This window comes from Ovis canadensis, chromosome 13 (genome assembly GCF_042477335.2).
Source record: "Ovis canadensis isolate MfBH-ARS-UI-01 breed Bighorn chromosome 13, ARS-UI_OviCan_v2, whole genome shotgun sequence".
NCBI lineage: Eukaryota > Metazoa > Chordata > Mammalia > Artiodactyla > Bovidae > Ovis > Ovis canadensis.
Window position 1 is genome coordinate 25,907,962 of NC_091257.1, and position 12,178 is coordinate 25,920,139.

The window sequence follows — 12,178 nt, forward strand, 5'->3', positions numbered from 1 at the left end:
AGCCTCCCGTTTCCTCCCTGTCAGTGGGAATGCCCCCTCCTCTCCAGCAGTCCCGGGAGTTCTCACATGGGGAGATTTACAAGGCCAGACCCTGCCCATGATAACCTCACAGGGACCAGGACCATGGTCAGCCTGCCCTCGATGTCCTCTGTCACACGGAACTCAGCATCTTCCGCCCCAGACTCCTGCCTTGTCCTCAGTTTCTGTGGGTCGCTGGCTTCACTGTTTCTCCTGGAGGCCTGGTTGGACCAGCCTCCTCCTCTGATGCTCCCAAGGTCAGGGGCTGCGGCCCAGTTTCGGGTGAGGGGGAGAGAAGGGAGGTGGTACTTGGTCCCTGGGAGCATGACCCACCCATGTGAAACGGTCTGTTTCCCTGGCCTGGCCTCGCTTCCTGGGACCCTGTGCCTTTCTCTCCCACTGGCCCCTTCTGGTTCCTTCGCTTTGAACCTGTGTTCTCTCCTGGTCACAGCCCAGGCCGCACCCCCGCTCCCCGGTCTCTCTGGCCACGCAGCTTCCTGCAGAGGCAGTGACATTTCTTCTCCGCCTGCGGAGTCCCCATTGCTCCACAGATGTGGGCGGGTAAGGAGGGAAGACGGAAGTGCAGGGGTGTACTAGGGCTCAAGGGAGCCTCATGAATCCCTAGCTGAAGTCCACACCTGCCTCTGCCCTGGACTTTGGACTCATGCGGAGTCTGAGCCTTCCTGGCTGTGCTGAGGTCCTTGCTTCTGTGTCCTGTCCAGGTGGGGTGCTGTATTGAGGTGGGGTCAGGTGGGTGGGAAAGGACCTTTTGGACTCTAGAGCACTTGGATTATTGGAAGGTTATTTCTTTGTGTAAAAAGCTAGATTTTTAAGTTTTCTATCCCATAACAAAAGCATATTTTGCTTGGAAACACTGAGAGTTTAGGATGGAAAGTCCTGTCTCCCAGCCTAGCTGTCTCAGTCCCAGCCTCATGTTGGCCACTCCCTGTGTTCTGGCATTTTCTCTGTGTCCCCGAGAGCCACATCACACCTCCGAATCTGCATCTTCGTAAGCACAAGTGGGCCCAGAGTCTGTTTTAAAGAGCCCCACACGCCTCCCATTTTCTTTCCAGTTGCCTCCCGGGCTGTGCCCCCAAAGTACGTGAGCGGCTCTAAGTGGTACGGCCGTCGGAGCCAGCCCGAGCCCTGTGGCACTGCAGGTGGAGCCCCAGGTTTACCGGAGCAGCCGGCCAGACCCAGTGCGAGGAGCCAGCTCCGCCGCTCCGCATCCCTGGAAAGCGTGGAGGTGGGTGGACCCCCCCGCCTCGGCAACCCCCCTAGTCACTGCTCACATGACATGACGCAGGAGGATGGGAGAAGGCATCTCATCGCTGGAATAGGGGCTATTTGGGGACCTACATTTGGTTTTAAGGTGTCTCTGGGTCTCACTGTCTGCAGGGCAGCTCTGGCCACAGAGCATCCTTCAGAAACGGGGGCCTTGGAGCATCCCCTATTCACAACCACCACCCCCTGGCCCTGCAGGTGGAGGGGAAAGTTAATTGGCTGAGGGTAGAAAGGGCAGCTGTGCCATAGCCACGGTCACCCGCATCCAGCACTCGGACCAAGGCTCACCCTGTACGACTTGGCGGGCTCGTGATGGATGCCTTGGGGCCCCCACTGACACTCCTTGATCTGTCCACTGCGGGAGCCTCAGGCCTTCATGTCAGAAAGTCTATCCACGGGGCAGATCCACCTGTGTGGGTTAATCGTGGCTAACGTCCTTCTCTTTCTGTTTTTCCACAGAGTCTCAAGTCTGAGGAAGAAGCTGACAGCGCAAAGGAGCCTCAGAATGAATTGTTTGAAGCCCAAGGTAAAGCCTGGCTTTGTGGTGAATGCCTCCTTTGGTCAGTGCTAGGCTGTCAGGCAGCAGGCTGCCAGCAAAAGAGAATTTCCTGGGAGGTGCCTAGTGTGGGGGTCTCTCTGGGGTGCCCTTTTCCTGGGGAGGTCCCAGCTCTGGAATTCTTGAGGTCAGACCCTTGGGCAGGGGCTGCTGGCTAAGAGAGCAGCTAGTTGAGTTAGGGTCATAGTGATCCTCCCGACCGGCAGGCATGGGCCAGGGGCCTTCTTCCTAAGGTGCCGGGCCTGGGCCAGCAGCCTCCCCACTCACCAGAGGCCCTGCATGTGCCCCAGGTGGAGAGCAAGACGTGGCTCTGGTCCTGGGAACCTGGTGGAGCACCCGGAAGGCAGTCACAGGTGTGCTTAGCAAAGCTGGGTGCATCAGCATGTGGGTGTGTGGGTTCCTTAAGGACGCCTCTCACCAGCGTGTGTCACAGGGCAGAATGTGCAGGACCATGGCTCCAGCGGGAGACCAGAACTGACCTGGAGCTTGTCCTGAGTGAGAGGTCTGCACTGGTGCTGAGCACCGTCCAGGCTGTGGTCCTCAGGGGCCGAGGCTGTTGCTGGCTCGGTGCTGAGCGTGGGGACGTCAGGCGAGTGAACCAAGTGTCTGCGCTACTGGTTGAAGCAGATGGACCTCTTTGTGTCCAAAAGTCACTTCCTCCATCCCCTGGACTCAGAGTAAATCTAGGGGACGAGAGGAAGGGCTCCAGGGAGGTTATTCACTGAGTGATTTTGGGCTCTCTGCCCAGAGACAGGTTGGGTTCTTCTTTCCATCCAGGTTAGAACTGGCACTCGTGCATAAGCACTAACGTCAGACCGCACAGGACTGACCTTCTCTGCCAGCCCTGAGAACACCCCCTGGTGTCAGAACTGCTTTCCCCCTTTTTTGGTTCCTGCCTTTACTTATTTATTTTTTTTTAATTTAAAATGTATTTATTTGGCTGTGTCAGGTCTCAGTGGCAGCATGCAGGAGCTTCATACGTCATTTGGGACCTTTCTTCCGGTGCACAGGTTTATGTCTAGTTGAGGGCACAGGCTTAGTTGCTCCGTGGCACGTGGGATCCGAGTTCCCTGACCAAGGATCGAACCCGAGTCCCCTGCATCGCAAGGTGGATTCTTAACCACGGGACCATCAGAGAAGTCCCTGTTTTTCCATTTTTCCAGATGTTTTCAGCTGGAAGTGGTCTTGGAAGTGGCCCTTTCCTTGTGTTTTCCTCAACCCGATGTACAACATCATCCCTGAGCATGGAGGCCTAGCTTTCTTCAGGAAAGGACTTTCTGATTATTAGTTGGGTTACCACAGTAAAGGCCAGGATGACTCCTCTCTGGAGAGCTCCAGACCACTGACCGGGAGCCGGGGTCTGGTCAGGCGCAGGTGACCGTCTTCCTGTGTCGGGCAGGGTGGTGCAGTCTGGGCGTGGAAGGAGCTGTGCTTTGAAGCCTTGCTTATCTAAAGAGAGCTCTTTGTGGGCACCCCAGGGTCTGTCCTCTCCCAAAGGGTGTTTCTCTGGCAAAGCTTCAGAAACCTCAGTAAGCCACCTGGCTAACTTAGAAAGGCTATGAAACCTGGCCGGCTGTCACCCGGACTCGCTGCTGAGTCTGCATCTCAGAGACCCCTGTGGCTCCTGATGTGCGGTGGTATGGAAAACAGCCCACCTTGGGGCGTTTGTGCTGGGAAAAAAAAAAAAGAAAAAAGATAACACTCACCCTGCAACCAAACTAGCCTTTGGTGCTAAGTTCCGGTCTACCGGAGATGTTAAGGATGGAGGGCAGGAGGCCAGGGACTGGGGGGCGGGTGGGAGGTGACCCAGCAGCTCTGGGGGAGTAGCCACACACACAGGGAGGATTCTGGGTTGATGCTGAGTTGAAGAAATCAGCCGTCAGGAGACTTGGGAGAGAACTGGGACGTCGTTGTTGGGTAGAGGGCCATCGTCGCGCTGGGGTCAGGAGTGCACACGAAACACTCGGCAGTGAGAACACGGCAGCTGGGATTTGCCTTCAGATTCTTGGGCCAGGGACCTCTGTGGTGATTTATTGTCTAGGACTCCACACTCCCATTGCAGGGGGCCCGGGTTCCATCCCTTGTCTGAGAACTAGAGATCCCATGCTGTAACTAAGAGTTCGCATGCCACAACTAAAAAGATCTCACGTGCAGCAACCAAGACCCAGAGCAGCCAATTAAATATTACAGAAATAAAAAATACGTGGGCAAGAACAAACAGGGGTAGAGGAAGCCAGGGCGAGAGGCTGCCCAAGGGACAGGGTCATTGGGCCTTTGCTGGACTGTGCTCTTTGCTTTGGGCAGGTTTGAAGACCTTCTAGACGTTAATATTTTAAACCTGGCCTTTTTATTCTAAGTGCAAAGCTTGCAGGTATGCTCCAAGTGCTACAGCTTCTGTAGGCTCCCTTCAGAAAATGCCTTCCCCACGTGCAGCAGAGTCCCCCTTTTATTGTGAAACGTGGCATAGAATTAAGTTGGAAGAATTGCACAGTGAGCCCTGTGTAGCCACCATCGGAAGCTTGACGCTCACATGTGTCCCTCTGCCCATCTGTCAGTCCATCTGATTTCAGAGTAAAGTGCCACCTTGGTGTGTCTCCCCTGCTTCAGGCCAGCTGCCAACCTGGGGTTCTGAGGTCTTCGGGAGCCCCCGGAAGCCCCACGGCCACTCCTTCGACACCCCCGAGAGCCGCGTCTGGGGCCTCTGGGAAGAGCTGGGTGTGGGCAGCAGCGGCTACCTCACAGAGGAGGAGCTGGCCCTGGTCTGCCAGAGCATCGGGCTCCAGGGCCTGGCGAAGGAGGTGAGAGGGGATGGGATGGACCGCCCCAAAGGGCTGGGTCTTTGTGGTTGGTGCCGGGCCTGGAAGACCCCTTCACCCTCAGACACACACTCAGTCGTCACTGTCTGGCCTGAAATCCTGTGCTGACTCCCAGGGCTTGTGCTGAGGGTCCGTCTCGGGCCACCTTTACGCAGGATGCTTCTCTGCCTGGAGCTCTCTCCCCTCTCTGGTCTCCCTAGGCCTACCGCCCAGCCCAAAGGTGGTGCCCATAGCATCTGTGTTCAGCCCTTGCCTCCTTCAGGACCCAGAGAGGAGGGGGCAGTGTGATGGGATGGGCCCCACCTTGCTGACCCAGAACCGCTGGGATTCCGTACATGCGTGTCCCACACATACATGTCCCACCGTCCAGCAGACTCCCTCACAGCAGACTCGGGGTGGGTGTTTGGGAGATGCGGGATGCTCAGCTGGGTGGAAACTGACTAGGCATATGGATTTCACAAGGCCCAGCCAGGAAGCCAGTGCTTGGATAGCAAGCCGCCTGCTTGGTGGGGTGGGGGCTGGGCCTGGGCGGGGCATTCTAGGCTGCTTGGGAGCAGCCTCTGAGCCGATGCCTAGGGCGCTTTTCTCTAGGAGCTTGAAGACCTGTTCAGCAAGCTGGACCGAGATGGGGATGGCAGAGTGAGTCTGGAGGAGCTCCAGCTTGGCCTGTTCAACCACGGGTCCCCTCGACCGCTGGAACTGGCCCCGCCTGTCAGACCCAGCGGGTCCTGGCCTCATTACCAGGTAAGGTGGGGCAATTAACTCTTGAAGCCCAGGGTGACTGCATCACTCTCCTGAAGGCCTGATCTCTCTGCCTGGTCCCCAGAGTGGGTGCCCAGGAGGTGGTTGGAGTGACCTGACCTGACATCGCTTCTGCCTGCCTATGCGCCAGGGGTGAGCTGCTCGCCTTCTCTGAGCCTCAGGTTCCTCATCTGTAAAGTGGACGCACCTCATAGGGATTTTATGTGGATTCCCTGGGGTACACTGCGTTCCACCAACAGCACCCGGTTCCTCCTTCCCGGGGGACAGAGTCACTATCAGGGCCGTGCCTTCCCCGGGACTAGCCCTCCAGGCTCTCCTGGAGCTGTGTTCTTCCCATTTTCCATCCTGCACAAGGCCAGCTGGGGTCAAGCAGACTTTATTTACACTGTGATGCTGGCCAGTGCGTTTGGTTCAGCTCTGTCTCGGGGTAGTCAGGGCTCCTTCTCCCACCGCAGGGCATGGTTGTCCTGGGGAGTCTTGCTGCCACCTCTTTGGCAGCGTGGTTGATCCCGTAGTTTTTGGGCAGCGGTGCAGGAACAGTGGCCTTGTTCTCTGCTGGGCTGGGCGTGTCCGAAGATCAGGTTTCTGCCCCTGAAGCCACTGAGACGGGGAAGAAGTTGGGTTAGTGAGGATAGTGCCCGGCCACCTGAGGGCAGGGACTGCATGGTGCCCACAGCCCACGGAGGAGGGCTCCTCCCAGGGGCCTCGGCCCCTCGTTCCTGCCCAGGAAGCACTGACGTGGCGCCAGGGCCATGTCCTGTGCGTGTGGACACCGGTGTGGCCAGGCTGTGGGTGTGGGGCCGCGCGCAGCAGACCGAGGTTCTCCTGCTCCATCAGGGGAGCCCCTGGGTCTGGTGGTCTGGGGACACCCACCTCAGAGAGGAGGGGGCTGCTGCTCCTCCTTGTTTTGGTCCCAACAGCAAATGCGTGTCCCAAGGGCCCTCCCTGGGACGGAAGCACAGCTTCCTGGCTGCACTTCAGCCTCACCTGTCAGCTTTCCGGCTGAGGGATTTTTCTGCCTTTGTCTCCAGCCCTGAATCCTGAGGACACGTGCCCTCTGCTTGGGCTGCTCTGCCTCTTCTGAAGCCCATCTTGGGTTTCTCTGCATAGACTGGGTTTCCCTTGGCTGGAGTGTGCCTTCCCGGGCTCTTCCTCTGGGAGGACAGGCGGCAAGCCACCTTGTTCAGGGAGAAGTTACCTCGGGGGGCCCTGCAGGTGCTGGGGCATCCCCCTGCATGGCCTCACGCAGACGGCCCTGAGCCCTGGGCTCGGGTCACCTCTGCGGAGCCTGCAGTTCCCGCAGGTCCTCTGGGTACCCTGTTCCCTGCAACAGGAATCAGGGGGAAGGCCGCACAAGTGGTGAGGTCACGGAAGGTGCGTGGGGAGGCCCACGGTCCTCACAGCGCTGGTCCCCGTGTGCAGGTCCCGGAGGAGAGTGTTCTCCAGACCACCACGTCGTCCCTCGTGTCCGTGTGCTCGGGCCCCCGCCTCTTCTGCAGTGTGGACGACGGCAGCGGCTTCGCCTTCCCGGAGCAGATCATCTCCTTGTGGGCCCAGGAGGGCGTTCACAATGGCAGGGAGGTCTTGCAGGTGTGGGCCGGTCACGTGGCTGCCCCAGCAGAGGTGTCTGGGCGGGGGGTTGCAGGGAGCTGCTGCCCATGAGGGAGGCTGGACAGAGAACCTCGCAGACATAGGCCCCATGGAGGGAAGGCCCGTCATCCTCACTTTTTGCTTTACTTTTTGATATCGATATGTAGGACCTCCTAACTTAGAAACATAATAAGTAAACAGCAGAGAAAGCCCACAGCCTGAAACAAATCCTCTAGAGGGTAGGTTTCAGTATCCAGACTCACCCCACAGTGCATGTCGGCCTCCGAGCAGATCCTGGGTCCTGGAGGACTAGAGGGCCTCTTAGTGACTGCAGCACGTGGGTGTGGACACCAGGAGATGCCACCCACACGTGTCGCGCAGTTTTTCTAATCTGGAAGCTGCTGCCCAGACTTCTTCATCCTCTGCTCCCACCGTGATTTCATTGCTGAGAAGCGTGCTCTCAGCAAGTCTTGGTGGCAGCTTCCCAGTCGCTCCGCACGCTTTAGCATCCTGTCATTTTTCTCCCAGAAGCCCTCAGGGCCGTGGAGAAGCGTCGAGATTCAAGTCCCCTCTCCCACTTTACAGGAAGGGCTTCCGCGTGGGCCCTGCCACGTGCCTGCCCCACCCGTGTGTCTGCAACTTGTAGTCACAAGCACCAGTCACTGAGAGAGCAGCCACGGCACCAGTGTTATCACTAGGCTGCCGCAGGTGCACGGGCGTTCCCAGCCTGCTCTTTTTCTTATTTTTTCTTACTTAAAATACAGAAAGCACAGTTTTTCTGTTCTTTTAACTCTACCTTCCCCAATCCCGAGGGGGAATGGCTGTGACTCTCAGGAATGCTTGGCTGTGGCTCATCACTCTATCAATCGTTTCCACCGACAGAACCCACATTGTTCCTATGTCTGTCCGTGCTGTTTAGAGATATATTAAGGATTCTTTGTGTCTGAAATGGCAAGAACTCAACTCACACTTGGCAAGAGGAGGACATCAGGGATCTTTGTGACCAGCTGGGGAAGAAGGAGGAAGTTTAGGCTTGGGGGTCCCAGCTCTGGGGGTTGTCAGGACTCTCCTGGCCTCTGGGTCTTGCACCCTTGCACGGCTCCCCAGGACCCCGTGGTCTATACAACACTTGCTCTGACAGAGGAAAAGCCCTTCTCCAGCCTCCCTATCAATCCCCAAAGTCCTCTGCTTGCATATACCCCCTTCTATGTCTGTCCCTTTGTCCAAGAAGGGGGACTCTCCAGCCTGGGTCATGCCCTCCTCCGAGGCAGGGACAGTGAGGGGAGGAGCTGTATGTTGACAGTGGGAGGGCGACATCAGTGTTGACAGGGACCTGGGGAGAGGTACCCCAGAGGGATGGGAGCAGGGGAGAGGCTCCATTCAAGAGGTGGAGACTTTACAGACAGAAAAGGAAGGTACTGGGACAGTGAGGTCTAGGCCAGCAAATGTCTGAAGACCCACTCATCCTGCCTGCCCGACGGGCCTTTCTGTTTTCAGAGCCTTGACTTCAGTGTGGACGAGAAGGTGAACCTTTTGGAGCTGACCTGGGCCCTGGAGAATGAGCTCATGATGGTGGGCGGGGCCGCCCAGCAGGCAGCCTTGGCCTGCTACCGCCAGGAGCTGAGCTTCTGCCAGTAAGAGCCGCACTGGGGGAGGCGTGGGGTGCCACTGGCCAGGCTGGCCTCCTCGCCCAGGACACGGGCAGCCTGCGGGAGGAGAAAGGGTGCTTGCAGCATGGTCACAAAGCACGGCATGGAGATTGGGCCCAGAATGCGTTCCTTTTTAATTGGGTTTGGCTCCAGTTGAGCTGGATATTCAGGCCATCCGTCTACTGAGCCTGTTGGCACAGAGATTGTTAGTGTATTTTTATTGATGCTCTGAAGCTGCAGAAAAGGTTGGCAGAAATTGCAGTCTCCATCCCCACGACTTTGCATTTCATTAGATACCGACAGATGAGACCTCTGACGTCAGGCAACTCTGCAGAGGGGCCCAAAGGAAGACTGCTTTGGGAGGATGAGGAAGGGAGACAAGCTTAGTGCTTCTCCAGTGGGAGAAACAGGCACCAGGGTAGCCGGTGCACTGAGCCTCAGGCAGGGCCTGGGGTGACTGGACAGAGACAGGAGTCTCCTCTGCTCTGGGCAACTCCCTGGCACTTAGGTGCCAGGCTACAGGTGGCAAGGCTGTGACCAGGCAAGATAATGGGTGGCCAGCCTTCTCCCCTTCATGCGTCCAGTCCCAGGTTAGCTGCTGGGGATCTCTGGGGCCTGAGGCCCAGCTGCAGGCAAGAGGGAGAGTGGATAATTTCCTACCTCTTCTAAGGCCATCTGGAGGGGTGAACACTGCACGCCCCAGGCTCAAACCTCTTGGTTCAGAAACCTGCTAGAAACCCCGTTGCAAGCCAGCTGGCTTCTTGCTGTATGTACTTCTGTAAAACAGACTCAATAACTGCAGAAACCATCCTGGTAGGAGGAGGGTCAGGCTTCCCAGGTGGTGCTAGTCGTAAAGAACCCACTTGCCAATGCTAGTGCAACCCGCTTGCCAATGCAAGAGGCGTGAGAGATGCGAGTTCCATCCCTGTGTTAGGAAGATCCCCTGGAGGAGGGCATGACAGCCCACTCTAGTATTCTTGCCTGGAGAATCCCATGGACAGAGCCTGGAGGGCTACAGTCCATAGGATTGCATAGAGTTGGACATGACTGCAGCGACTCGGCACACATGCACAGGAGGTGGGTCAGAGCCCAGTGCTGGCCGCTGCTCAGCACTCTTAGGCCAGCTGAGTTTGTTCCTTCAGACCAGCTCGCTAGGCCCAGAGCAGTGTCCCCAGTGATCCCTCCCTCCTTTCTGCAGGGAGCAGGTGGAGCAGATGGCCAGGGAGCGAGATAAGGCAAGGCAAGACCTAGAGAAAGCTGAGCAGAGAAACCTGGAGTTTGTGAAGGAGACGGACGACCTACACTCTGCCCTGGAGCAGCTCGCGGAGGAGAAGGTCAGGTGGGTCCTGCTGGGGTCCTGGGCCAGGGCGGATGGTGGACACAGGCTGCTGCCAGCTGAGGCCCTGCTGTCTCACCTCAGCCCGCAGCAGGGATCCCGCAGACCAGGCATCACCCATGTAGTGGGCTAAGCGGATTCCCGCAGAGTCAGCCCGGCTGGTGGCGGACAAAACAGAGGAAAGCATTTCTGACCTTTGTGAAAGCCTTTCCCTCTCTCTCAATGTGTTACCTGCCTCCCTGCGGTTCTTTACTATGGCCGCGTTTGGTTCTATCCCAGACAGGGGAGGTGCCAGGTCCCATGGGGCGCACATGGGGCTCATAGGGCTCCCCGCTGGGGGGCAGCAACCCACTCCAGTGTTCTTGCCTGGAGAATCCCGGGGACGGGGGAGCCTGGTGGGCTACCATCTATGGGGTCGCATAGAGTCAGACACGACTGATGTGACTTAGCAGCAGCAGCCTGGTTGACCTGATTCTCCTGACCACCCTGAAAGGACTTGGTGAAGTTCTCTCTGAGTCAGAGAACCAGAGACTCATCTCCATCCAAGAATCTGGTTGGGGGACACAAGGCCTCAAGGGCCATGTGAGTGTTTGGATTTTGCTCCATGAGCAACACGGTGTCATTGGTACATTTTTAGAAATAGCGTTTGCAGTTGTGTTAGGTTACTCTAACAGAAAAGTATTAAGGGATACATGTTCATTGTAGAAAACTTGGAAAATACACACTCGAGGAAAAATAAAAGCAAACGTTTCACGTCCACAGAGGTTGTTGCTCCTGACCTTTTTCACGCGTCCCTCGCTCCTTCCTGTGCACGTGGTCGCTTTCAGAGAGGTGTCGTTGCTGCAATGTTGCGTATCCTCCTGAGCTCCCGTCCGGAGGCTCTGCCGTATGCTGCTGCACCTCTCCCCTTTAAAGAGCGGAGTGATATGATCACGTTTGTAAAACTCGCCCCAAGATCTGCAGGCTCTGAGGTTAATCACGCTCATCAAACTGTTTCCCTGAGTGACAGCTGCCCTTGTGCCCCAAAGCTCTGTGGTGAGTCTGAGGGAGGCCGAGCCAATCGTTTCTGGTTTCAACCACAGTCAATTGATTGTGGACCCAGCCAGGCGCTGCCAAAATAAGAGTTTCCACTCAGCATCACTCTAGATATACTGGGTTTGAGAATCCTGTTAAACAACTGTTTTAGTGATGTTGTTCAGTCACTCAGTCATGCCCGACTCTTTGTGACCCCATGGACTGCAGGGCACAAGGATTCCCTGTCCTCCACCATCTCCCAGAGCCTGCTCAACCTCACGTCCGTTGAGTCAGTGATGCCATCCAACCATCTTGTCCTCTGTCGTCCCCTTCTCCTCCTGCCTTCAATCTTTCCCAGCATCAGGGTCTTTTCCAGTCAGTCAGCTCTTTGCATCAGGTGGCCAAAGTACTAGAGTTTCAGCTTCAGCAGCAGTCCTTCCTATGAATATTCAGGACTAATTTCCTTTATGATGGTTTGATCTCCTTGCAGTCCAAGGGACTCTCAAGAGTCATCTCCAACACCACAGTGTAAAAGCATCAATTCTTCAGTGCTTAGCTTTCTTTATGGTCCAAATCTCACATCCATGCATTGCTACTGGAAAAAACATAGCTTTGACTAGATGGATCTTTGTCGGCAAAGTGATATCTCTGCTTTTTAATATTCTGTATAGGTTGGTCATAGTTTTTCTTACAAGGATCAAGCATCATTTAATTTCATGGCTGCAATCACCATCTGCAGTGATTTTGGAGCCCAAGAAAATAAAGTCTGTCACTGTTTCCATTGTTGCCCTATCTGTTTGCCATGAAGTGATGGGACCAGATGCCATGATTTTAATTTTCTGAATGTTGAGTTTTAAGCCAGCTTTTTCACTCCTCTTTCACTTTCATCAAGAGGCTCTTCAGTTCCTCTTCACTTTCTGCCATAAGGGTGGTGTCATCTGCATATCTGAGGTTGTTGATACTTCTCCCGGCAATCTTGATTCCAGCTTGTGCTTCACCCAGCCTGGGATTTCACATGATGCATTCTCCATATACGTTAAACAAGCAGGGTGACAATATACTGCATTGCTGGGGTCCAGCTCCGGTGGATCCAGGGTAATTCGAAGTGGGGACGGCGTGGTGAGGAAAAACTATTTATTTAGAAATATAAAAG

At 56.0% G+C, this 12,178-nt stretch overlaps 1 protein-coding gene and 1 long non-coding RNA gene across 6 annotated transcripts in view; one reads left to right on the forward strand and one right to left on the reverse strand.

Moving 5' to 3' along the window:
* NINL (ninein like) overlaps nt 1–12,178 on the forward strand; it is a 98,768-nt gene that overhangs the window by 55,145 nt on the left and 31,445 nt on the right. For 4 of the 5 annotated variants that reach the window (XM_069547139.1, XM_069547141.1, XM_069547142.1 and 1 more), the window contains 7 exons: nt 1,092–1,264; nt 1,762–1,828; nt 4,466–4,656; nt 5,266–5,418; nt 6,859–7,026; nt 8,524–8,660; nt 9,874–10,014. In XM_069547139.1, coding sequence (XP_069403240.1) covers nt 1,092–1,264; nt 1,762–1,828; nt 4,466–4,656; nt 5,266–5,418; nt 6,859–7,026; nt 8,524–8,660; nt 9,874–10,014 — 1,030 coding nt within the window. Of the gene's footprint in view, nt 1–469; nt 580–1,091; nt 1,265–1,761; nt 1,829–4,465; nt 4,657–5,265; nt 5,419–6,858; nt 7,027–8,523; nt 8,661–9,873; nt 10,015–12,178 lie in introns of those variants that run through there. The other variant, XM_069547143.1, reaches the window with a different exon arrangement.
* On the reverse strand, nt 5,797–9,074 carry LOC138417302 (uncharacterized). The gene is made up of 2 exons (XR_011248064.1): nt 6,424–9,074; nt 5,797–6,036 (listed from the first exon to the last, which is right to left on the reverse strand). It is a non-coding gene; the product is annotated as an uncharacterized lncRNA (long non-coding RNA).